Source organism: Biomphalaria glabrata, chromosome 10 (assembly GCF_947242115.1).
Source record: "Biomphalaria glabrata chromosome 10, xgBioGlab47.1, whole genome shotgun sequence".
Taxonomy (NCBI): Eukaryota; Metazoa; Mollusca; class Gastropoda; family Planorbidae; genus Biomphalaria; species Biomphalaria glabrata.
Genome location: NC_074720.1, coordinates 29,341,354 through 29,369,043, shown reverse-complemented (window position 1 = coordinate 29,369,043; position 27,690 = coordinate 29,341,354). Strand labels below are relative to the sequence as shown.

At 41.0% G+C, this 27,690-nt stretch overlaps 2 protein-coding genes across 2 annotated transcripts in view; one reads left to right on the top strand and one right to left on the bottom strand.

Moving 5' to 3' along the window:
* Positions 1-14,346, top strand: part of LOC106054420 (MAM and LDL-receptor class A domain-containing protein 2-like) — a 124,742-nt gene extending 110,396 nt beyond the window's left edge. The window contains exons 167-175 of the mRNA XM_056044467.1: positions 131-9,445; positions 10,027-10,265; positions 11,707-11,864; positions 12,209-12,275; positions 12,505-12,692; positions 12,788-12,884; positions 13,044-13,140; positions 13,359-13,430; positions 13,811-14,346. Coding sequence (XP_055900442.1) covers positions 131-9,445; positions 10,027-10,265; positions 11,707-11,864; positions 12,209-12,275; positions 12,505-12,692; positions 12,788-12,884; positions 13,044-13,140; positions 13,359-13,430; positions 13,811-13,879 — 10,302 coding nt within the window. The 3' untranslated portion in view covers positions 13,880-14,346. The remainder of the gene's footprint in view (positions 1-130; positions 9,446-10,026; positions 10,266-11,706; positions 11,865-12,208; positions 12,276-12,504; positions 12,693-12,787; positions 12,885-13,043; positions 13,141-13,358; positions 13,431-13,810) is intronic.
* A 3,911-nt stretch (positions 14,347-18,257) lies between these two features.
* LOC129928530 (uncharacterized protein K02A2.6-like) lies at positions 18,258-19,391 on the bottom strand. The gene has a single exon (XM_056043156.1). The coding sequence runs from the start codon at positions 19,389-19,391 to the stop codon at positions 18,258-18,260; it is 1,134 nt and encodes a 377-aa protein (XP_055899131.1).
* Between the last annotated feature and the right edge of the window lie 8,299 nt (positions 19,392-27,690).

Here is a 27,690-nt window from a genome sequence, read left to right as displayed (position 1 = left end):
AAATATTTTGCGTAGTCGTGTGTGAATTTATTGTTTTGAAATTCTTATAGTTATATAATGTATTATGCAAGTTACTGTTTACACACAAATGCCTGACAAAACTTGTTTACATTTATTTTTTGTTCGTTAGGTTGGTGCTAGACAAAACTTGTTGTGGGAAACTACAGATGTAGTTACTGGACCAAGATGGGCAAAAGCCTTAGTGAGTATTGGTCGCTATAATACTCCAATCCAAGTTGTAATCAAGGCAACCAGAAGCTACTCATCACCTAGAACAGTGGCAATAGATGACACAAGCTTTTTGAACTGTGCCAAACCAACTCCTGGCACTGGTACCTGTGCTTTCACTCAGTTCAGATGTTTAAATCAAGTTTGTATTGATCCAATTTATAAATGTGACTTAAATGATGACTGTGGTGATGCTTCAGATGAATCTACCAGCTTATGTTCATCTGCTAACCAATGCACATTTGAATCTGGGCTGTGCTCATGGACTCAAGACACACAAGATGATCTGAACTGGCAGATTCATCAAGGCCCAACCTCAACTCCTAGCACAGGTCCAAGTGTTGACCATACAACTGGACTTGATACTGGACATTTTATTTACTTAGAAACATCTTCTCCTAGTAAACAAGGACAGAAAGCAAGACTACTAAGCCCAGTTATTAGTGCAACGTCACTCTCAAGTGGATGTCATTTGTCTTTCTTTTACCATATGTATGGTGATACAATGGGCTTCTTCAATATTTATATCCTTACAGAGAAAGGAGGCTATCCCACCTTATTGTTTTCTAGACAGAATCGTCAACAGAATTACTGGGCCAGAGATATCATACCTTTGAACAGCACAAAAAATTTCCAGGTTTTGATTGAAGGAGTTGTGGGAAAAGGTAACACTGGTGATATGGCTGTTGATGATATCACTTTGTCTTCTGGATGTCGTCTGAGTCCTACTGGAACCACCCTGCCCAACCCAAGCTATGTAGTGACAACTCCAACTACCATCCGACCAACATGTCCTTATTCTTTTGCTTGTGGCAGTTCAGAATGTGTTCCACTTGTCAAAGTATGTGACTTTGTAGCTAATTGTAAAGATGGATCAGATGAAGCTTTATGTGGTCCTTGCAATTTTGAATCAGGTCTCTGTGGTTGGTCTTATGCAAGCACAGGACATTTTAAGTGGTCACTTAGCACCCAGACAGTTATGGGAAAAGTTGGTCCAGCCTTAGACAGTACCAATTCCTCATCTGGGCACTACATGTACATTCAGCCAGACTTTGGGGTTACTCCATCTCCAGCTGTTTTAAGGTCTCCTTATCTTGGTGCCATGTCCACTGCTTGTGTTATGAACTTCAACTATCATTTACCAAATACAGCTAATGGCAACCTCTCAGTAGTTCTAGTCTATCAAGGAGTTAGGAATACAATATGGACTGCAACACGGGCTTCCACAAACTGGATGCGAAGCTTCATTTACATTGGAAGATTTGCCGGTCAACTGATACCTAAAGGAACTCAGATTGAAATAGTTTATCAACCAAGAGGAACTTACTCTCCAACTATTGATATAGCAGCTGTTGACAATATAACATTCGCAATGTGTAACCCCAATCAAGTGGTGCCTTCTTTAGCTTGCTCTTTTGAAACTAGAAATCTGTGTGCATGGTCCCAAAGTAATGATGACCAATTTGATTGGACTTTATTTAATGGAACCACAGCAACTTATGGAACAGGTCCACGCGCTGCACATACTGGAAGATGGTACATATATGCTGAAGCATCTTCTCCTCAGAAAGCTAATGATACCACTTTGTTAAAGAGTCCAACATTATCTCCTACTACTTTCCAAGGCTTCTGTCTGACTTTCTGGTATCACATGCATGGGTCAGACATGGGCAGCTTAGCACTGCTAGTCAAACATCCCTTTACATCATTTGATACTCTTTGGTCTATTAGTGGAACTCAAAGAGATGACTGGATTCAACAAAATGTTTACATCAATATGTCTAGAGAATATACACTGTATTTCAAAGCTACAATTGGCAAAGGTTTTGAAAGTGATATAGCCATTGATGACATCTCAGTATCTGCAGGACAATGTCCAGCATTGGCACAATGTACTTTTGACTCTGGTTTCTGTGACTTTACCCAAGAAACAAATGACAAATTTGATTGGTCTCTGGGCAGTGGTTCCACAGCGACTTTTGGAACAGGACCTAGTAAAGATCATACTTTAGGATCATCTCTTGGTAAATATGCCTACATTGAAGCATCAGGTCAGATGACAGGTAACAATGCTATTTTAAATAGTGGTACTTACCTTGGCTTCCAGTATAGTAGATTAGGGTGTTTGACCTTTTGGTATCACATGTATGGCAATGGTATTGGAACACTTAATGTCTATAGAAAAGATCAAGGAAATAGTTCAACTGTAAACATATGGACTTTATCTGGGCCTCAAGAAAATATGTGGAAAAAAGCAACTGTATCAATAAGGGCCCAAGGTAATCCATATCAAATTCAATTTGAAGGCATAGTAGGTACAGATCTAGGTGATATTGCCATAGATGATGTATTGATTAGACCAGGAATGTGCCCTCCTGTTGCCTCATGTACATTTGAAAGGGATCTGTGTAGCTATATCAATCTCCAAGGAGACAACTTTGATTGGATACAGGACAGTGCTGGAACAGACTCTGCCAATACTGGACCACAAGTAGATCACACTACTGGTACAACTCGAGGTCAGTATATATACATAGAAACTTCAGGCAACTACAAACTGGGAGATTCAGCCTTACTTCAGAGTGAACCAGTTCCAGCTAGCAACAGCAGCTGTCTAGACTTCTGGTACCACATGTATGGGGCTGGTATAGGTCAACTGAATGTCTACACCAAACCTTCATCAGCTCCATCTCGAACTCTTATCTGGACACTTAGCAACAATCAAGGCAACTTGTGGCAGCATGCTATTGTTCCTCTGTCTTATTCCTACATGTTTGAAATAATATTTGAAGGTACCTATGGTGGTAATTACACGGGTGATATTGCACTGGATGATATCAGTTACCATAATTCTCCTTGCTCTGGAGTGACTGCTTCACCTATTACTCCTACCCTGCCTTCTTTTGTTACTTATTCTAAGAGCCCTCTTGACTGTGACTTTGAATCCAAATGTGTTTGGATACAAGATACAACAGATGACATCAACTGGAGCCTAATGTCCGGACCTACCTCTACAAAAGGAACTGGACCTCCATCTGACCACACACTTCGTAATGCTAATGGTCACTACATGTATACAGAGGTAGGATCTTCCCAAGCAATGAATGCGTCTGCCAGGTTGATTAGCCCAACATTTACAATACCAACAAATGGCATCTGTTTTAAACTAGTGTATTATATGTATGGTGCTGCTATCAATCGTCTTAACATTTATGCTTCAACCCTCAACCCTAATAAACAAGAGTTGCTGTGGACCAGAGTTGGTACACAGGGCCCAGAATGGAAGTGGGCACAAATACATGTGCAAGACATGGCCGGCCCTGGTTATATTACTGTGGAAGCTATAACAGGCTCTGGTTATACAGGAGATATATCAATAGATGACTTGATGATGAACACAGGTAACTGTCCACCACACCCAGAATGTGACTTTGAAGATGGGGTCTGTGGTTACCAACAGATTCAAACTGATGACTTTGACTGGACTTTAAATAGTGCAACAACCAGTACCACCAACACTGGACCACAGACTGACCACACATTTGGAACTAATGAAGGCCACTATGCTTACATTGAGTCATCTTCACCTAGACTACAAGGAGACAAGGCCAGATTACAAACTCAACTCTTTGATTCAACCAGTGGATCTTGTCTTTACTTCTGGATCTCAATGTTTGGGGAAACTATGGGCACTCTCAATGTCTATCAACAAGATGAAGGTGTGCCAGATAGTGCTGCTACTTTAATTTGGACTAAATCTGGACAACAAGGTCCTAACTGGCAATTAGGACAAGTAACTCTGGCCAATCCCAGAAGATTTTATATTATATTTGAGGGAGTAGTTGGCAATGGTATCTATAGTGACTTGGCCATTGATGACATAAGTATGAAATCAGGTCTGTGTCCAGGTATTGGAAGCTGTGATTTTGAAGGTGATATTTGCTCTTGGATTAATACACAAACAGGGGATGTTTTTGATTGGATGAGGGCTAGAGGATCAAGAAATTATGGCACTGTAGGCCCTCGTGTAGATCACACACTGGGAACTGAGTTTGGTGGTTATCTGGTTATGGACAGTAATGCACCTAGAAAGCAAGGAGACACCGCCTTATTGTACTCCCCTGTTTTACAGAATGGTACAAGTTACTGTTTGAATTTCTGGTACATGATGAATAACAATGGGGATGGTACTTTGAATGTTAATATCAAATCCTATTCCCAAGGACAAAGAAGAAATATTTATCATTTACAAGGTAATCAAGGCGCTGATTGGAAATCTTTGAGAATAACTATTGCCAATGTCAGCACCATCTTTGTCATAGAGTTTGAAGGTATTTTAGGACAAGTTGGTTATAGTGACATTGCTATTGATGACATTGCCTTACAGTATGCCTCTTGTGAGTCTCTACCTCAACCACAACAGGCTGATAATGCTTTTCACTGTACTAAAGATAATAAATGGTTGTCATTGAATAAAGTGTGTGACTTTAAACCAGATTGCAGTGATGGAGAAGAAGAGTTGCAGTGTGGCTATAATTGTAATTTTGACAACACTACCTGCAATTGGAACAACACTATGGGCAGTACATATATTTGGACTAAAAATCAAGGAGCCACACCAACTGCCAACACAGGACCATCAGTAGATCATACACTAGGCACAATTAATGGTTCTTACATGTATGTAAGTGCTGGCAATGGTTACTCTTATGCTACTGCTTCATTTCAAAGTCCAGTTCTTCAAAGAGCAGCCCCAACATGTGAACTTGTCTTTTATTTCCACATGTGGGGCACATCTATTGGAACACTATCTGTTCAGAGAATATCTGGTCTACAAACTTCTACAGTTTTCACAACTTCAAGAGACTATGGAAACAATTGGCAACAGAGTGTTGTACCCTTGGGTAAATCTGAAACACCATTTACAGTAGCTATATTAGCTCAACGCAGTTACAGCACTAGAGGGGATATAGCCATAGATGACATCACATTTAGAAACTGTGCTTTCCCAACCCCCATTTCAAGCTGCACTGGACAAAATACATTTAAATGTAATAATTCAGCTTGTATTGATCCTGTTCTATTGTGTAATTTGGAAGACAACTGTGGAGATAATTCAGATGAAGATCCAGCTTTATGTAAAGCTTACGACAAGTGTACTTTTGAAATAGACCTTTGTGATTGGTCACAAGAACGTTTTGATGACAACTTTGATTGGACAAGAAGAAACATGGGAACAATGTCTACATTATCTGGACCTCAAGCTGACCACACAACATCTTTAAAGTCTGGATACTTTTTATACATTGAAACATCATCTCCAAGACTTCCAGGAGACAAAGCCTGGCTGCTAAGTCCAATATTAAAACCTACAACAACATGTCAGTTGTCTCTTTATGTGTTCATGTATGGTAAAGACATTGACACATTCTCAGTATATACCAGAACAGCAACAAATGGCCCACTTACTGTTCAGAAAACATTAAAAGGGGAGGCTGGTAATTTCTGGCAACAGTGGATTGTCCCAATCTCAAGTAATGCTACCTTCCAAATTGTTCTTGAAGCTATCAGAGGCTATGGTAATCTCGGGGATATAGCCATTGATGATGTGGTGCTTCTACCAGGATGTGTTGCGAGTACAGATAACTTACCAGTGGTGGATCTTGTTACAACAACTACAGCACCAAATCCTTGTGGTGAATCTAGTTTCTGGCAATGTAAAGACAAGAAGCAATGCATTTACAGTATTAATGTTTGTGACTTTGCCTATGATTGCAATGATCAGTCAGATGAGCAAGACTGTGGAGCCTGTACATTTGAAACATCTACATGTGGCTGGCATGACATGAGTAGAAGCAGTTACATATGGGATAGAGTCAACACTTCTTCAAGGGTTGTTGTGGCTAAACCAGCAAATGACCATACTCTAGGCAACCAGGGCATAGGCTGGTATATGGTGATACATCCTACAGACATTGGTTACGCGAGAATGTCCATACTTGAATCTCCATTGTATGGAGCTACAGAAGCCAACTGTGAGATACAGTTTTATTATTTCAGTGATGGTAGTGGTAGAGTTTACCTTTTCTTATATCCAGATGGAGTAACTAAATATGATGCTGCTGATCAAGGTATTCGACTATGGACTGGATACTCCACCTATGCTTGGCAAATGGGCAAAGTCAGTATTGGTTCTAGAGCCCCAGGGTTCAGGCTGATATTTAGATATGAGTATGTGTCTCCCTTAAGAACAAATGGCATGGCTTTAGATGACATTACTTTTTCGAGTGGTTGTCAGCGTGGCGCTCCTACTAACAGTTGTTCTGCTGGAGATTTCCTTTGTCCCTCAAGCAATGAATGTAAACCCTACGATGATGTTTGTGATATTGCACATGATTGTCAAAATGGTGATGATGAAGATGCATTCTTGTGTAAAAATTATTATATGTGTAATTTTGAAAGCGGTACATGTGGATTTGTGCAGGATAACACTGATAATTTTGACTGGACTTTGAATCAAGGCAGGACATCTACTTCAAACACTGGACCAGATAATGACCACACCTTAGGAACAGCACTAGGTCATTACATGTATATTGAATCTTCCAGTCCTAGACTTCCCAATGATACAGCAAGACTGAAGAGCCCTGTATTCTTACCCAATCCACAGGGCAATTGCTACATGAGAATGTTTTACCACATGCGGGGTCAACATATCAATGCACTGAATGTCTATACAGAAACTAGAGAAGGTGGACCTTTAACACTTAAGTGGAGCAAGCAAGGGCCTCAGGGTGCTTTATGGCTTAAGGCTATCATCAAACTAGATGATGTTCAAACCTTCAGAGTTGTAATTGAAGGAGTTAGAGGAGTAAGTTATGATGGAGATATCGCAATAGATGACATCACATTTACTTCTGACTGTGTCAAGCTGGACACAGTGACCATTCCTCCAGTCAGACCAACTGTAAATCCGGGCATATGTAAGGCTGGTCTAGAATTCCAATGTGACGGTAAATGTAAGCCACTATCTCTTCTTTGTAACTTCCATCAAGACTGCACTGATAATACAGATGAAGTGAATTGTCCAGCAGTTTGTGACTTTGAAACTAACATGTGTGGCTGGGGAGCTTCTGGTTCAGTTGGAACATGGACTATTAAACAGGCTTCTACCTATCCAGGTCAAGTGGATGTAGCACCTGGCAACAGCAATGGTCATTTCTTAACATCAACTGACCGCTCAGGTGTTTTACTCTCACCATTTTTCTCAGGAGCTAGTGAGCTTTGTACATTCTCCTTCTTTTTCAAGACTAACTACTATCCTACAACTCTATCACTGAGCATTAGAGCTGGAGGCTTTGACAACCAGCTATGGGGCTACAGTACGTATGGCACAACCTTTTCAAATTATAATTTAAATAGCTGGCAGAATGTCACTGTCCCACTTCCAAAATGTTCATCCGATTTCCAGATGGTCATATCAGATAGTTTAAGCTATTATGCTAGTACAACATTATACTTGGACCATTTTGCCTTCAATAATTGTGATGTACCTGTTAGAGCAATGTGCAATCCAGGAGAATTCCAATGCAAAAGTGGGCAGTGCATCCCAAGTGACCAAATATGTGATCTAGAAACAGATTGCTGCGATGGTTCGGATGAAGACAGCATTAAATGTTATTATTATAGCAAAAACACATTTGAAGGTGGACTTGGCAACTGGAAAATGTCCACAGATAGTCAGGACTGGACGATCCAGCAGGGGTCTGCTATGACTGGCTTTTATACATCATCAGCTAAACCTCTCAAAGATCACACCACCCAATCTCAGTATGGCCATTATTTGTACACATCATTTAGTTACCTTTCACCTAGTGCCAAAGCTGGTATCACTTATTCATTGCCAGCACCTAATGGTGAATGTGATGCTTCTTTTTGGTACTACATATCAGATCATAGCGCAGGAAATATAACTATATTTAGTAGTACAGCAGCATCTGGTCAAAAACTATTGTCTACTATATTACCACAAACCATTAATTCTTGGCAAAAGTCTTCTGTTAAAATTACAGGAACAGATCCATTCCTATTTATTATGAAAGCCAATCATGGTGTTAGCCAAACAGGATATTTTGCCATTGATGATGTGGTCTTCAGTCCTGGCTGTAATGTCCCCATTATTGCTACACCTCCACCACCATTGACCACTTTAACTACACCAACTACATCTCCTCGTAGTACATTCAAACCTTGTGGTCCCAATGAATTCAGATGTGCTACAAGTAACATTTGTATAGGCCAGAGTAAAGTGTGTGACTTCCAGGTGGATTGCCTTGATCAAAGTGATGAGAACAAATGTTCCACTCTGGGCTGTGATTTCCAAACTGATCTTTGTTCATGGTACGAAGTCAAACCAGATACATTAGACTGGCAACAAGGATCTTCAAAGAGTAATCCCCCTGCTAAAGGTCCTACTTATGATGGTACACAACTCAATGGAGGTGGTTATGCTTATCTTAATGATACAAATAATGGACAAACAAGAGGACAGACTGGAGCTTTAAGTTCTCAAATATTCAGCTCATCAGGAGCAGGTTGCTCACTACAGTTTAGCTACTATTTATCAGGATCCAATGCTGGTAGCTTGTGTCTCATACTAAACACTACAAATCAACCTTTGGCAGCTCTGTGGCAGACATCTCAGAGTTTGGGTCAGTGGACATCAATTACTGTCGGTATTGGCCGCAGAACATCACCCTTCTCTTTAACCTTTACACGTGCACCCTCTGATTCATTCTCTGGTCAAATGGCTATTGATCAGTTTGAGTTTATCCACTGTAGTCTACCATTACCCCAATCCTCTTGTGCTCAGCATCAGTTTAGATGTTCCAATAAAGCCTGCATTGATGACTCTTATCTTTGTGATCAAGAAGATGATTGTGGAGATAATTCTGATGAGACCTCTTGCTCTCAGTTCTTTACCACTGACTTTGAAAACTCACTTGGAAACTTTGTACAACTCTCTGAAGACCAATTAGACTGGCAGAGTTGGGATAGCTCGCAGATACCACCAGAAACTTTACCTGGTGTTGACCATTCAACAGGATTATCTACTGGCCATTACATGTTTGTCAAAGGTAGCAGTAACACTAAAGGAACTGATGCTGGAACTTTGCTTTCCAAGACACTAGCTCCAACTAACAATACATTCTGTCAGGTTGGTACCTTTTTTTTTAGTAATTATATGACATAATTCTAATAAAGTATCATAGAAAGTTTGTTTTTTTAACCATTGTATGTTTTATACCCTTCCTTTCCATAATGTAATGAGTGGCCAGCATTCTTCAAATAACTGATAACATTCCCTCTACACTGTCCTTGTGACATTACTACATTAGTCAGGTGTCTTTTTAGATGTGTGCCATTTTAAGGCATGTAGTTCTGGACCATCATACAATTTGTTTGTTTGTCTTTAACAAACTTAACTATTTATGAAGAAACAAGAAAAATAGATCAATATGCTTTGAAATGGGAAAAACTAATTAATGTGCTTTTTTTTTCTCCCCAAAAAATAAATATGATGTTTAAAATATATTTTTATCTTGCTAGAAACAAAAGTTAAAAGTCAGATTTTGTTAATTAGTAGTTATATGAAACCTGAACTGTCACTTACATTTAGATGCAAACTTGTATGTAACATGATCCATAATTACAGGTTTGTAACACACTCCTTTCATCAATTTTTGTTTGTTTTCCCTTGTGGCTAAAGGTTTAACAGTTCCTTTTTTTTTATGACAGATTCGCTTCTATGCAGTGATTCCACAAGGCACTCAAATCAAAGTCAGTTTTAGGACACACAGTGATGGACAACCAGATGGAAGTCTAAATATGAAAGATCCATATCCTGGGACTTACTGGCAGCATATGGTAGCCAGTATCACTTCAGATAAACCATTCCAGTTAATGTTTCAAGGAATGCCTGGTAGTCCCAGTGGAGCTCTGGCTATTGATGATGTGGTCTTTGATTCAGGCTGCAAGTAAGTGTCAAAGATAGTTTATCCATACTCCATATAGAAAGATAGTTTATCCATACTCCATATAGTTATCAAAGCTGTATTATTATTATCATTATTTTCTGGGTAAGGTACAGTTAAAGGATTAGGGCAGCAATTGAAATATTTTGTTCATCTACTCTAACCACTTTTGTTTTGCATTGACCCATTTTTGATGTAGAAGTATTATTTTTTCTTTAATTTTGTGAAGCACAACTATTCTAGATTCCAGTACATGCAAATAATTAAAGTTATAAAGGTAAAGGTTCCCTTTTCAGACCTTGCAATCTTTAGGGCAGATGATGTAAAGGTCATCTGTTTCAGTGGACCATGGTTAATGAGGGTATCATGTGGCAATCACAAAGACCAACTGCTTTTACTTTTCCCCAACGTATGTCAGGTACACATTTAAACTGGGTGTACTCAGAGGCACCCTAAAGATCCTGAAATTAAAAATCACAGTCTTCACAAGGATTCAAACCTAGGATCTCCAGTTTGGAAGCAAAGCACTTTAGCACTCAGACACCACGCCTCCTAATTAAAGTTATAAACTTGTGTAAAATCTCAATCCAATTTTGTTTTTTGAATTTTACTTAATTTTCTTTGAAGAGAGGGAGATGGAGAGAAACACCATCTTCAAGTAATAAAAACAAATTTAAATACACTCAAAGAGAGTATCTAAATTGTATTCAATAAATAAAAGTGTTCAGCTCAGTGCTTCCTCACATTCATTTCTTTCACACAATTTTTTTCCCTATTCTGAATGTATTTTTTTTATTTGATACTGTTGTGTCTTAGCAGAATTGGGTAATTCTCAATTAATATTACTAATAGTTTTAAGAAAAAAACAATAACACAAATAAAATCAGTAGTGATTATTTACATATTTCAGCTAGAGTTCGAAAAAAAAAAATCTTGTTGTTTATTGATCATACAAATATGGGTCTAATCATAAGCTCATCTAAATGGAATCCTGGCTAAGTGCTCTATGGTATGGATTGCATGCAACAGTATATTCTTGGCATGGGATTATAACTCATTGCTGTTAGAAATTTTACCTTTTTGAAACCAAACCGACTGGACAGACTAATGACAGACAAGTAAAGTTGTTGTCTTTTTAAGTGTATAAAAATGATCAAATAAAAATCAGTAATACCGGTATTTCTAGAAAATTTTTATTTTTAATTATTAATATGAAAAGATTGTAATAAAAGAATTACAGGCCCATATTAAGAAATAAAAAGGGGGAACAAAGCAGGATACATAAATGTCTACAACTTTACAAAACAAAAAAATGAGCTAACTTAAAAATTTAGTTAAAATTGTTTGCTCATTAATGCAATTCAGTCGGTTTTTTTTAATTAACAAATTTTCTTAACAAATGGAGTCATTAAATTACAAATTGTTATATTTTACCTTCACACAGATTCATTGATGCACCATTGCCTAAGTGGCCAACAAAACCTCCCTTGTGTAATGCCTCCATTCAGTACCAATGTATGTCTGATCAAAAGTGTATAGATATATCTCACAAGTGCGATGGTACCATAGACTGTTCTGATTCTAGTGATGAAAAACAATGTCGTAAGTTAAGCATTTTTCTAGTTTGTACATCAAAGGAAAAATTCTAACGGTGTAAACATAGTCAAGTGAATTAATGATATTTCTTACAATTTTCACAAAAATAACCAGATTACACTATAGTCTAGTGTTGAAGGTAATAATGATTGTAAACTAGATGAAACACTTCTCTTGCAAGATAGTATTCTGTAAAACATCCTTAAAACTTTATATGCCAATCCACTTTTAAATATTATCTTCTTGAGATAAAGTATTTATAAAAAATATTTCCTATATAAAATACTGGTAATTCAATATTATTCTTTTTAACAAGAAAAAAATTTAAACAATCTATCTTTTTCTTAAAGCTTGCACTTTCTACTGTGAAAATAGTGGACTTTGTAGTTATGATTCTAATGGATTTAGAAAGTGTCAGTAAGTAATGTCTTATTTTTTTACAACACAAATTTCTCTTTTGACTTCAACATTGTCACACTTTTCAAAGTCTTTTATTTAGTGTTGTATATGAGTATATCTTTACATACCAGTAATACTAAATACTTGGTACATATTTTTTTACATTTTTATTTTTAATATTATGTACTGATATAAGTATTTTATTAATATCAATGACTATGCTAATAATTTTTTTTATCTTTATCAGATGTGTCAATTATTACCATGGTGATCACTGTCATTACTCTCCACACATGACTGAACCGTCCACAACAACAACCACTACCACAACTACAACCACTACAACTACCACTGGCTCAACTAGCACTAGTACTTCCACCAGCACTACTCCAGGCAAAGCCACAGCACAGAAATCTACATCAGGAGGCAGCAGCAGTAAATATAATTTTTTCCTACTAGCTCTGATTGTCTGACAATCGTTAATGATAGATATTAAAATAGCATTGAATGTTTTTCTTCTCATTTTTAAGACACATGGAAAGTACCTGTTGGAGTTGTCCTTGGTTTAGTGGCTCTGGCTGCTATAGTGATAGTGGTGATCATATTCCTCAAGAAAACCAATAGACTGTAAGTTGTTATTAGATTAAGTCTTTCCAATAGACTGTAAGTTGTTATTAGATTAAGTCTTTCTAATTCCAAAATAAGTTTTTTGTTCATTAATGTTGTTGTTTTTTTTCAATAGTGTTAACATAATTGAACAACTTGTCACTTTATTTTATTCTTCAGGTCCAATATAAGATTCCGGAGATTCGGCAGATCATCAGATGTTCTGGATGAAGGTGGTCTGAGTAATCCTATCTATGATTATGGCAATGGGGCAGGGGTAAGTATTGTACAGGAAAAAAAATATTGATGTACTCTTCTTAGCCAGTAGTTAATTAAATAGACCAATATATATTAATTATATTATGAACAGAATCTATTTTTAGTAGAAAAACGTATGCTTTAGTAGGATGTCCAATTCATAATTGAATGATTGTAGCCAGTCTGTAGACTGGGTCTATGTTTCATTGCTGTACAATGTCATTCCTTTCTCACCAGTTTACTGCACTGCAGGAAATACAGCCTCCATCCTTTGAGAAACATGAACCTAAGAAATATCAAAGTACACATGTAAGCAATCAACTCATTTCTAAACATAATTTACTTCGTCTAAAAGTCAGAGTCATTTCTTTTCTTTCAACTCCTGTCTTTAAATGATGTTCTTTAATACCATTAGTGTCTTTCCTACTCTGCTTGTCCTTAACTCTTCAACATCGTTTTGACCTTGAACTTTTTCATTTCTTAGAACTAGTGCACTCTTTTGTTTCTTTGACTATTGTTCAATACCAACTGTTTATTTCTTGCAAGGTCTGTTTTAAAACATTGCACTTATATTAGAAATTTTGTTCCTTTAAAATCTCTTGGTAATGAAACTTGAATATTAGCATTATAGCTCTGATCTTTTAGAACTTCATCACTAAATACTTGGATGGCTATTTTTTTTTTTGTAGGCCATGAAACTTCAGAATGCTGCCATGTCACTGGACAACCCTCTCTATCAAGAGAATTCTGATGCTTAAGGCAAAGCAAAATAGTTTTTCAAATGAATTTTTATAGTCTTTTTTTTATTACCATTTTTTTAAATTAATTTAAATTTTTTACAGTTTTTTAAAATAATTTATTTGTTGTTGTTGAAAGTATTGCTATGCTATAAATTTCTGTAAAAAATATGCATTATTATTCTCATTTAGAAGTTTGTTATAAAACTTGAACTAAAATAGCAACACATACCATGAGAAGAAAACAAAGAGCTTCAGTATTATTATAAAATTATCAATAGTTGCCAATATCCCAAATGTACTCTTTTAGTTTTCAGGTATTAGGTTAAGAAGTTATAGGAAATGCGACTGTGCTATTTATAAAAATGATATTTGTGCATTGAGTTGTAGATCTCTGTACATCTTTTAGAATTGTGGAGGTTTACTTTAAAAAAAAAAGTTGTGTTATTGATTAAAAACTTATGTATTAAATTTTATATTGCTGTTTATTTTGATTGTTTTTTTTTATCTTGATTACTTATACTACCAGACTTCCTAACTCTCTTGTATTGTTCATCCTTGTCTAGTCCTTTTGCCTTGATAACAGTATTGATAAATTATTCATTTTTTTCCCCTAGTGTTTTTCTTTATTTAAATTGTGCTCAAGCCTATTAACACTTTCATCCATTTGTACAAGAAAATTAAACTTTAAGATTTTTTTTGACAACTTTGAATGGACCCTGCCAAAATACAGACAATTTATTGTCTCTACGCGGTTTAAGAACCAACACACAATCTCCAGCATCAATGTCATGAGTGGATGAATATTTATCATATTGAATTTCATATTTTCCTTTATTTACCTAGTCATTGTTGCATTGTTGCTACCGATAGCTGTAAGGACAGACATCAACCTCTTTTTTAAATCCAATAGGTGACTAAACATATTTTTGTATTCAGTTTTTTCTTCTTTATTAGTAAATACATGTTTTAGAATACACAAAAGACTCCACAAAGGGTTAGGGTTTTGCTTATCTGGCAATCTGTGTATTTCATATTGATAACTATCTTACAACCCAAACTCACTCTGTTTCTTGTCTGCTCCGATTTTTTTAATCACTTCTACTCTTCCAATCCTGATCCAATTTTGCATACTAGCTCATGCTCGATGACCACACATGAACTAATAATTTAAAAAAACAAACAATTAGTTTATCAATAAAATTAGACTTAATTAATTTATTTTGCTTTTATGTAGAAAATGTACTAAGCTATAGGGAGATAAGCCTAGTGAAGAAAAAAAACAACAACTCAAAGCGTTGGGTTCAGCTTCTTCAGTATGAATTTTTGAGGACATGCTTGTGTGCTGTCCTTTAATCTCTAGAACCTGCGGTATTGAAGTATTTTCTTCTTTTCACGATGGATTCAATGATAACCGTCTCATCTTGCTTTGTTGCTTTTAATTGTTCAGTTAATTCATACCCATTAACAGCTCGCCTATAGTCGGTGGACTCTGGCAATGATGTGAATTGAAATTGTCTCGATGCTTCTTTAGACTTAAGAAATTTAAGAAACGCACCTCACTGCAGTCAAAGAAACTGCTTTATGCGGATGACATTGTCCTCTGGTCAACCGGCAAGAAAGCCGACCAAATATATGCGGCATTATAAGCAGACCTCCATCTCCTCGTATTGCGACAAATGACAGATTCAGATAAACGTTGCCAAAACGACCTGGTCCCTGTTCAGCCTAGGGATCGACATTCTTAAGGCTCTATTCGAGCTTCAACTCGGTGGGCTGCGACCCCAACGTGAAAACACGCCAAATATCTAGGGGTAACCCTGGATAGAAAGTCGTCAATGTTTCAGCACGTCCAGGAAGTTGAAAGAAAAGCTTCCGATAAGTTAGCGTTACTAAGAAAGCTAGCCAGCACAAGAGGGAGCCACCAAGAGGCGATTAACACCTGCCATACTCCAAAACTTGGCATCAAGTCCTACCCATCAGATGCCATTTTCTGTTAAACCGATGGGTCGGTAATAAGGGACCCCGATAGATCTGGGTATGGGGTCCTTATAGTCTACCCAGACCGGACAGAACCAGAGATGCCGATTTCTCCGTCTGAGCTTAAAAGGGTTTTGAGGCGCCAGCCAGACTAGTCAGTCTTGAGCATTGTTCATCATTTTGTTTACGTTACAATTAATTAGTTTAAAAAAAACTCGTAGAAAACAAAGGTTAGCTTATTTAAAAATATTGACATTACAATAGAATTATTTCCAAAATTAAACTATAAAGAAACGAATAAACTAAGACAATTGTTTAGAGCTAGAGTTTAGAAATATATTTGTAAACTCAATATCTAGATTAAACCAATGGACTAAACAATGAAGTAAAAAAAAGGTTGGCCTATCTTCTTCTTCTTTTTATTATTACAGAGTATTGATGAGTGTAGTAACAACATGTACCGTGTGTCCGAAATAAATCTAGTAAATTAGATTCAAACTGTTCCATAGCTTACATTGTATGGAAGAAATAGTCAAGGAGATGAAACAAAATAGCGACATGACTAGTTTATAAATCGTTAGTTCATGTTTAAAATACAGTAGTTTAAGTTTGTTCGTGTCCATACAATTAGTCGTTTTTACTGAAAAGCTCACGGAAATAGGAAATTAATACACTCTGGGGGAATTTTGGTGCCCGTGCGGCCCGCACCACCCGCACATTGGTAGCTACGCCACTGGCACAAACCTAACAAACGTTTATTATCAGATTTAATTCTGTTACTTAGACTATTGGAGAATATTTAACGTTATACTAATAGAGAGATTATAGGAGAGGGTGGGGTTAAGTCACATGGCCATGTAGGCACAAACATTCTATAGACTATACAAAAAGTTTAACTCCTTCCACCTACGCTGTCTAAGGAGTATCCACAAGGTGCGTTGGTCCGACCACATACCAGACACAGAAATCTTAAAGCTGTCTAACATGCACAGTATCAATGCGATAGTAAAAAGGTCCCAACTTCGATGAGCGGGACATGTAGTCCGCATGCCAGACAATTGTCTTCCCAAGCGACTTCTGTGCGAGGAGTTGTGTGCAGGAAAGCGCTCACAGGGAGGCCAATACAAGCGCTACAGAGACACTCTCAAGAGCTCCTTCAAGGAATGCGATATCGACATTCACGGATGGGATTCACTAGTTCTCGATCGCTCCTCATGGCGTGAAGCTGTGAGTCTCAAGATTTGAAGCAAGAAGAGTGTCCAGGGCGAAAGAGCGCCGAACCAACAAAAAGCTGAGAGAAGAAGCAGGCCTATCTGCAATTGACCTAACCCACCCATGCCACGTATGCGGCCGGCTTTTGAAAGCGAGGATTGGACTTAACAGTCATCTTCGAGTCCATAGGAAATGAGAAATGTGCTCATCTTCGACCAAGAAAAAGGAGCTATATATAGGCCCTATATATATATATAGAGAGAGAGACTATACAGTCTATAGACATAATTTGACGCACAATCAAAAATGCGAAACTACTATTGAGATGCTTGGTGAAAGATTGGCAAAATGAAGTCACTATCACTCACAGTTCACTAGATTGTCTAGATCTACCTATCGGACAAAAGTCTATATAATATAGTATAATATAGGCCTTGTTAAGTATGTCCTGATGAATTAAGACAACTGTTGTCGTAGTTGGGCCGAACACTTTTAATCATCAACACAGGACGCCATCTTAGGCAGGAAGCACATGTTCACAACAAAGATAGCATAACTCACAAAGACCAAGGACTATAACTTACATATCAAATACATAGACATAAATAAATATAGACTGGCCGATTAAAGAGTTTTATGAAACGAAAATTTGGTACTTGCAATTTTGTGTACTTTATTATACAGCATTTATGAGCAGTATAAAAGTTAAGTATCCATATCTATTTCAGCCACACACCTATATATATTGTAAATAAGGAGGCAGTGTAGTTTTGTTTAATCTCTAAGAATGAAGATCATGCAATTTTTCATAATTCGGAAATCCGAATACAATAGATATACATGTTTTCAAGTTACATGAAGTTACTTCCTTCGGCCAGTCTATATTTATTTATGTCTATGATCAAATATTAACATCCTTCCCTTTCTATCGACGAAACATGTTCACTACAAACATTCCAAAACGAACACATGGCATATTAACATCCTTCTATCACCACGAACAGAGGTACATTGTAGACAATAACCTTTTCACATACAGTGACACGATGATACTACGATACACTGATAACATTTTCAGCAGACAACATTGGTATGTACTCAACATTATAAATATGAGTATAACATATAATACACGTAGAACATGATATACATCAATATCGAAGACTTACAGATCTAGCAAAAAAAGACAAAAAAAATTGAGGGGTTGTCACCACTTGCCTATGTCGTAGTCCTTGTGCCACGTAGGGGTGGCTCTCGTTCGCCCACTCCTTCTCACGCTAGGCTCTGCTCCGTGAGCCAAGGGTGGGATCCCATCAGGGTCGGCGCTGGACTCTGAGGCAGGGTGTGGTGTTAAGTCTGTGGATGAGGCATCTAATGGTGCCTCATGGGTTGCCGTTTCGTCATCTGAAAAGATGTCTGAGTAAGGGACATTCCTGGGCCGGATGTGCACTCTGTTCCTAACGTAGGTACCGCCCGTTGTTCCCTTCACGGTGTAGGACCGCTCACTGTCTCTCATCATGATTTTGCCAGGCCGCCAATCATTGTTTCCCGGACTCTGGAAGTAAAAGTTTTGGTCCACACTCAGCCGGGGCAGGTCTCTTGCTCTTTTATCATACTGTTTTTTTATGGTGTACCTGTGACGAGCTTTCGCCCCCAGGCCTTCTGTGTAGCTTTCGGGCTCAAGGGCTTTAGTCAGGGGTAGTAGTGACCGTGGCATTCTGTTCAAACACAAATGGGCTGGGCTATAGCCACAGTCATGTTTGGGAGTGTTGCGAAGTTCCAGCAGGGATTCGTATTGATCATCTCCGGTTCCGATAGTCTTTCTCATCATGTTTTTGATTGTTTTTACTGCGGCCTCTGCTTTTCCGTTGACTTTGGGGTGTCCGGGGTCGGACCTGATGTGCGATATGTTCCATCTGTTAGTGAATACGGCGAATTCGTGAGACGTGTATTGAGGCCCACAGTCAGAGATAAGGACTTTAGGGACTCCGAATCTGGCAAAGTGAGCTTTCAGTTTTCTAATCACCTCGGTTGAGGTTGATGTTGTTAATAAGTCAGCTTCGATCCAATTTGAGAAATAGTCCACTGTGATCAAGTATGTTCTCCCTTGGATCTCCATTAAGTCTGTTCCAACCTTTTCCCAAGGTCCTTTTCCTTCGTAATGTGGCCACAACGTTTCTCTTTGATTGCTTGGCTTATTCTCTTGGCAGGCAGTGCACGAGTCGGACATCTGTTTGATTTCTGCAGCCATTCCTGGCCAGAAAATCAGAGCCCTCGCCCGCCTCATCATGCTGTCGTATGCTAGGTGGGAGGCGTGTAACTTCTTCATCTTTGAGCGCATGCTTTTGGGAATTAGTACTCTTTCCCCTGTGACGAAATACGTCCTCTCAATACAGAACTGACCAGTACGGAACTAACCCCCCCCCCTCTCTTAACCACTAGTTAGCATTGTATAGCCCCTTTTTACACTAAACCGACCAGTGTAGAACACAAGCATCCTATTACACCAAGGTTAGATCCAACCCCCAAATTATAGGCCATAAACACACATCCCAAGTTACACCCAGACGTCGAAACAAACGTACGCAGCCGTTAAGTTCAGGAACATTAAAATTGAAAGTTACGCCCCGAACGCCGAAACAAAAGCACGCAACCGTAAAGTCCAGGGACATTAAATTTTGGTGTCCACGTACATCCCTTTGAGTCGACACTCCTAACGCCCAGGGCTATTCAAATAGTTCCCGTCCGCTGTACCATCGAGCGATAGTCCAGCCTGATAATTGTTGCATGGTTCCGCTTTCATCCTCCTTCGCCCCCCCCCCCCCGGGTCGCGGGTTAAAGAAGTCAGGTGAATGAGCCCCAAATGAAAAGATTGGTCCAATTTAACAATTCTAAACTCAAAAGACTCGCTGGCCATTGGATCGTCACTACTCTAACATACCGCTCGGGAACCTATAAAAGCCGGAGACGAAAGTTTCAGGTTAATGCCATTCTAGATCAGAATCACCGAGAAGTCAGAAGACTCTCAAGTCAACGATTCATTTGGGAACTTGTGTAAGGCAAAGCGGGTGAGTTGGAAAAACTTTATCATTATTATTTAGTGTGTCTTCGCCTGTAACATATATGTTCATGTATCATTACCATGTTAATACTTGTTTGCTTCCAAATATTATATTTGTAAATCTCTATGAATATGTGCTCCTTAATAACTCGTCAATGTCGACTGTATATATACATTATAATTATGCTTGTTCTTGCTATGCACATACTGTGCTGCTACCATGCATCCTAAGGCCCGAGAATCAGTCTCGCATGTCTACCCCACTATTTTCGGCTTGCCGGCCTGCATAGTTATGTGCCCTTTTCTCCCCCCCCCCCTTTTTTTTTCTTGTCACGGCCCTCTGGTCACGAGCGATCGTGGACTTGTTTACCTGTGGGTCAATGAGGTCACAGGGGCTACAACCCTGTAATACGGTCCCCCTGTTTCCCTCCTCATTTATGCCTCATTTATGCCCCTGCCTTGTACAATAATGTGTGTATTCGTAATATTGTCATTATATCATTTGTATAGCAATTATTATCAGACTTTGTGAACTGTCGTTAACATGTATCTTAGTTAGTCTGAGGGAGACGCTCCTATCAAGGATGCGCCCCTCGCCAACCAGTCTGTATGGTTTAATAATTCAGGCCCCTCTCATGTCTCATTCCATAGCCTCCTACCTCAGGGCTGGCGTGTTTGGTTGCCTGAAGGCAGTCCTCAGCAGCTCTCCACACATTCCCGTTGAGGGTGAGTCACTCATCACCCTCGACCCGAACCGAAGGCATTCCAGGCTGACGTCCCAGGACCGGTCTGCAACTACCACAGGAGTAAGCCCACCGCGTGGCATCTTCATATTCATCACACTAGTGCCTGCCTACCTGCAGGGCAACAGCAACTGGCTACAACACAACGGAGCTTCAACTTACCCCACCCCGAAGGAGAACCTTGCATAACAGATAAGCGAGAGACAGCCGAATAAGCAAACCATACACGAATCTTTATGAGCAATATCCCAGTGATGATATTATCTTAAACGTTATCATAAAATCCTAAATCTTCCTGTACATCCCCCCTCACTCACTGATTGTATTTCTTCTTAATTAATCTTTATTAAATGTTTGTTCTTCCATAAGATCAATAAGCTTTGCGTTTTGCTAGTGCCTGTCTATGTGCCAAATATTTACCACGTTGTGGCTCTAAGACTTTACCCCTAGGAGTCGCAGGCCATCGTCCCCATCGGGAAGTGCAAACGAACCGATCGGCGGACTTATTCCACCACACCCCCTTTACGATGATTCCATTACTTATACTCAGGGTTTCGACAAAATCATAATAGGACCTCAGAGCCGCAGGAGCGGCAGTTTTCTTAACAGGCCAACCGTCTTCAATGGTCTTTCGGAGAGCTTGTAGAGTTTCATCAGCATCTGTTTCGCTTCTAATTCGGGAATATCGACGATTTGTTGAATGTTGAGGTTCAATATTTCTTCAGTAAATGGCTTAGTGTTGTATGGGACAACGTGTCGGCTATGTACAGCTTAGTGTTGTATGCACGGGACAACGTGTCGGCTATGTACAGCTTAGTGTTGTATGGGACAACGTGTCGGCTATGTACAGCTTAGTGTTGTATGCACGGGACAACGTGTCGGCTATGTACAGCTTAGTGTTGTATGGGACAACGTGTCGGCTATGTACAGCTTAGTGTTGTATGGGACAACGTGTCGGCTATGTACAGCTTAGTGTTGTATGGGACAACGTGTCGGCTATGTACAGCTTAGTGTTGTATGCACGGGACAACGTGTCGGCTATGTACAGCTTAGTGTTGTATGCACGGGACAACGTGTCGGCTATGTACAGCTTAGTGTTGTATGCACGGGACAACGTGTCGGCTATGTACAGCTTAGTGTTGTATGCACGGGACAACGTGTCGGCTATGTACAGCTTAGTGTTGTATGGGACAACGTGTCGGCTATGTACAGCTTAGTGTTGTATGCACGGGACAACGTGTCGGCTATGTACAGCTTAGTGTTGTATGGGACAACGTGTCGGCTATGTACAGCTTAGTGTTGTATGCACGGGACAACGTGTCGGCTATGTACAGCTTAGTGTTGTATGGGACAACGTGTCGGCTATGTACAGCTTAGTGTTGCATGCACGGGACAACGTGTCGGCTATGTACAGCTTAGTGTTGTATGCACGGGACAACGTGTCGGCTATGTACAGCTTAGTGTTGTATGCACGGGACAACGTGTCGGCTATGTACAGCTTAGTGTTGTATGCACGGGACAACGTGTCGGCTATGTACAGCTTAGTGTTGCATGCACGGGACAACGTGTCGGCTATGTACAGCTTAGTGTTGTATGCACGGGACAACGTGTCGGCTATGTACAGCTTAGTGTTGTATGCACGGGACAACGTGTCGGCTATGTACAGCTTAGTGTTGTATGCACGGGACAACGTGTCGGCTATGTACAGCTTAGTGTTGCATGCACGGGACAACGTGTCGGCTATGTACAGCTTAGTGTTGTATGGGACAACGTGTCGGCTATGTACAGCTTAGTGTTGTATGCACGGGACAACGTGTCGGCTATGTACAGCTTAGTGTTGTATGGGACAACGTGTCGGCTATGTACAGCTTAGTGTTGTATGGGACAACGTGTCGGCTATGTACAGCTTAGTGTTGTATGCACGGGACAACGTGTCGGCTATGTACAGCTTAGTGTTGTATGGGACAACGTGTCGGCTATGTACAGCTTAGTGTTGCATGCACGGGACAACGTGTCGGCTATGTACAGCTTAGTGTTGTACGGGACAACGTGTCGGCTATGTACAGCTTAGTGTTGTATGCACGGGACAACGTGTCGGCTATGTACAGCTTAGTGTTGTATGCACGGGACAACGTGTCGGCTATGTACAGCTTAGTGTTGCATGCACGGGACAACGTGTCGGCTATGTACAGCTTAGTGTTGTATGCATGGGACAACGTGTCGGCTATGTACAGCTTAGTGTTGTACGGGACAACGTGTCGGCTATGTACAGCTTAGTGTTGTATGTACGGGACAACGTGTCGGCTATGTACAGCTTAGTGTTGTATGGGACAACGTGTCGGCTATGTACAGCTTAGTGTTGTACGGGACAACGTGTCGGCTATGTACAGCTTAGTGTTGTACGGGACAACGTGTCGGCTATGTACAGCTTAGTGTTGTATGTACGGGACAACGTGTCGGCTATGTACAGCTTAGTGTTGCATGCATGGGACAACGTGTCGGCTATGTACAGCTTAGTGTTGTATGCACGGGACAACGTGTCGGCTATGTACAGCTTAGTGTTGCATGTACGGGACAACGTGTCGGCTATGTACAGCTTAGTGTTGTATGGGACAACGTGTCGGCTATGTACAGCTTAGTGTTGTATGGGACAACGTGTCGGCTATGTACAGCTTAGTGTTGTATGGGACAACGTGTCGGCTATGTACAGCTTAGTGTTGTATGGGACAACGTGTCGGCTATGTACAGCTTAGTGTTGTATGGGACAACGTGTCGGCTATGTACAGCTTAGTGTTGTATGGGACAACGTGTCGGCTATGTACAGCTTAGTGTTGCATGTACGGGACAACGTGTCGGCTATGTACAGCTTAGTGTTGTATGGGACAACGTGTCGGCTATGTACAGCTTAGTGTTGTATGGGACAACGTGTCGGCTATGTACAGCTTAGTGTTGCATGTACGGGACAACGTGTCGGCTATGTACAGCTTAGTGTTGTATGCACGGGACAACGTGTCGGCTATGTACAGCTTAGTGTTGTATGCACGGGACAACGTGTCGGCTATGTACAGCTTAGTGTTGTACGGGACAACGTGTCGGCTATGTACAGCTTAGTGTTGCATGCACGGGACAACGTGTCGGCTATGTACAGCTTAGTGTTGTATGCACGGGACAACGTGTCGGCTATGTACAGCTTAGTGTTGTATGGGACAACGTGTTGGCTATGTACAGCTTAGTGTTGTATGCACGGGACAACGTGTCGGCTATGTACAGCTTAGTGTTGTATGCACGGGACAACGTGTCGGCTATGTACAGCTTAGTGTTGTATGCACGGGACAACGTGTCGGCTATGTACAGCTTAGTGTTGTATGGGACAACGTGTCGGCTATGTACAGCTTAGTGTTGTATGGGACAACGTGTCGGCTATGTACAGCTTAGTGTTGTATGCACGGGACAACGTGTCGGCTATGTACAGCTTAGTGTTGTATGGGACAACGTGTCGGCTATGTACAGCTTAGTGTTGTATGCACGGGACAACGTGTCGGCTATGTACAGCTTAGTGTTGTATGGGACAACGTGTCGGCTATGTACAGCTTAGTGTTGCATGCACGGGACAACGTGTCGGCTATGTACAGCTTAGTGTTGCATGCACGGGACAACGTGTCGGCTATGTACAGCTTAGTGTTGTATGGGACAACGTGTCGGCTATGTACAGCTTAGTGTTGTACGGGGCAACGTGTCGGCTATGTACAGCTTAGTGTTGTACGGGGCAACGTGTCGGCTATGTACAGCTTAGTGTTGTATGGGACAACGTGTCGGCTATGTACAGCTTAGTGTTGCATGCACGGGACAACGTGTCGGCTATGTACAGCTTAGTGTTGCATGCACGGGACAACGTGTCGGCTATGTACAGCTTAGTGTTGCATGTATGGGACAACGTGTCGGCTATGTACAGCTTAGTGTTGTATGGGACAACGTGTCGGCTATGTACAGCTTAGTGTTGTATGCACGGGACAACGTGTCGGCTATGTACAGCTTAGTGTTGTATGGGACAACGTGTCGGCTATGTACAGCTTAGTGTTGTATGGGACAACGTGTCGGCTATGTACAGCTTAGTGTTGCATGCACGGGACAACGTGTCGGCTATGTACAGCTTAGTGTTGTATGGGACAACGTGTCGGCTATGTACAGCTTAGTGTTGTATGCACGGGACAACGTGTCGGCTATGTACAGCTTAGTGTTGTATGCACGGGACAACGTGTCGGCTATGTACAGCTTAGTGTTGTACGGGACAACGTGTCGGCTATGTACAGCTTAGTGTTGTATGCACGGGACAACGTGTCGGCTATGTACAGCTTAGTGTTGTATGCACGGGACAACGTGTCGGCTATGTACAGCTTAGTGTTGCATGTACGGGACAACGTGTCGGCTATGTACAGCTTAGTGTTGCATGTACGGGACAACGTGTCGGCTATGTACAGCTTAGTGTTGCATGCACGGGACAACGTGTCGGCTATGTACAGCTTAGTGTTGTATGTACGGGACAACGTGTCGGCTATGTACAGCTTAGTGTTGCATGTACGGGACAACGTGTCGGCTATGTACAGCTTAGTGTTGCATGTACGGGACAACGTGTCGGCTATGTACAGCTTAGTGTTGTATGTACGGGACAACGTGTCGGCTATGTACAGCTTAGTGTTGCATGCACGGGACAACGTGTCGGCTATGTACAGCTTAGTGTTGCATGTACGGGACAACGTGTCGGCTATGTACAGCTTAGTGTTGCATGCACGGGACAACGTGTCGGCTATGTACAGCTTAGTGTTGTATGCACGGGACAACGTGTCGGCTATGTACAGCTTAGTGTTGTATGGGACAACGTGTCGGCTATGTACAGCTTAGTGTTGCATGCACGGGACAACGTGTCGGCTATGTACAGCTTAGTGTTGTATGGGACAACGTGTCGGCTATGTACAGCTTAGTGTTGTATGGGACAACGTGTCGGCTATGTACAGCTTAGTGTTGCATGCACGGGACAACGTGTCGGCTATGTACAGCTTAGTGTTGTATGGGACAACGTGTCGGCTATGTACAGCTTAGTGTTGTATGGGACAACGTGTCGGCTATGTACAGCTTAGTGTTGTATGCACGGGACAACGTGTCGGCTATGTACAGCTTAGTGTTGTACGGGACAACGTGTCGGCTATGTACAGCTTAGTGTTGTATGCACGGGACAACGTGTCGGCTATGTACAGCTTAGTGTTGTATGGGACAACGTGTCGGCTATGTACAGCTTAGTGTTGCATGCACGGGACAACGTGTCGGCTATGTACAGCTTAGTGTTGCATGCACGGGACAACGTGTCGGCTATGTACAGCTTAGTGTTGTATGCACGGGACAACGTGTCGGCTATGTACAGCTTAGTGTTGTATGCACGGGACAACGTGTCGGCTATGTACAGCTTAGTGTTGTATGCACGGGACAACGTGTCGGCTATGTACAGCTTAGTGTTGCATGCACGGGACAACGTGTCGGCTATGTACAGCTTAGTGTTGTATGCACGGGACAACGTGTCGGCTATGTACAGCTTAGTGTTGTATGCACGGGACAACGTGTCGGCTATGTACAGCTTAGTGTTGTATGGGACAACGTGTCGGCTATGTACAGCTTAGTGTTGTATGGGACAACGTGTCGGCTATGTACAGCTTAGTGTTGTATGGGACAACGTGTCGGCTATGTACAGCTTAGTGTTGTATGGGACAACGTGTCGGCTATGTACAGCTTAGTGTTGCATGTACGGGACAACGTGTCGGCTATGTACAGCTTAGTGTTGCATGCACGGGACAACGTGTCGGCTATGTACAGCTTAGTGTTGTATGGGACAACGTGTCGGCTATGTACAGCTTAGTGTTGTATGCACGGGACAACGTGTCGGCTATGTACAGCTTAGTGTTGTATGCACGGGACAACGTGTCGGCTATGTACAGCTTAGTGTTGCATGCACGGGACAACGTGTCGGCTATGTACAGCTTAGTGTTGTATGCACGGGACAACGTGTCGGCTATGTACAGCTTAGTGTTGTATGCACGGGACAACGTGTCGGCTATGTACAGCTTAATGTTGTATGCACGGGACAACGTGTCGGCTATGTACAGCTTAGTGTTGCATGCACGGGACAACGTGTCGGCTATGTACAGCTTAGTGTTGCATGCACGGGACAACGTGTCGGCTATGTACAGCTTAGTGTTGTATGCACGGGACAACGTGTCGGCTATGTACAGCTTAGTGTTGTATGGGACAACGTGTCGGCTATGTACAGCTTAGTGTTGTATGGGACAACGTGTCGGCTATGTACAGCTTAGTGTTGCATACACGGGACAACGTGTCGGCTATGTACAGCTTAGTGTTGTACGGGACAACGTGTCGGCTATGTACAGCTTAGTGTTGTACGGGACAACGTGTCGGCTATGTACAGCTTAGTGTTGTACGGGACAACGTGTCGGCTATGTACAGCTTAGTGTTGCATGCACGGGACAACGTGTCGGCTATGTACAGCTTAGTGTTGCATGCACGGGACAACGTGTCGGCTATGTACAGCTTAGTGTTGTACGGGACAACGTGTCGGCTATGTACAGCTTAGTGTTGTATGCATGGGACAACGTGTCGGCTATGTACAGCTTAGTGTTGTATGCACGGGACAACGTGTCGGCTATGTACAGCTTAGTGTTGCATGCACGGGACAACGTGTCGGCTATGTACAGCTTAGTGTTGTACGGGGCAACGTGTCGGCTATGTACAGCTTAGTGTTGTATGGGACAACGTGTCGGCTATGTACAGCT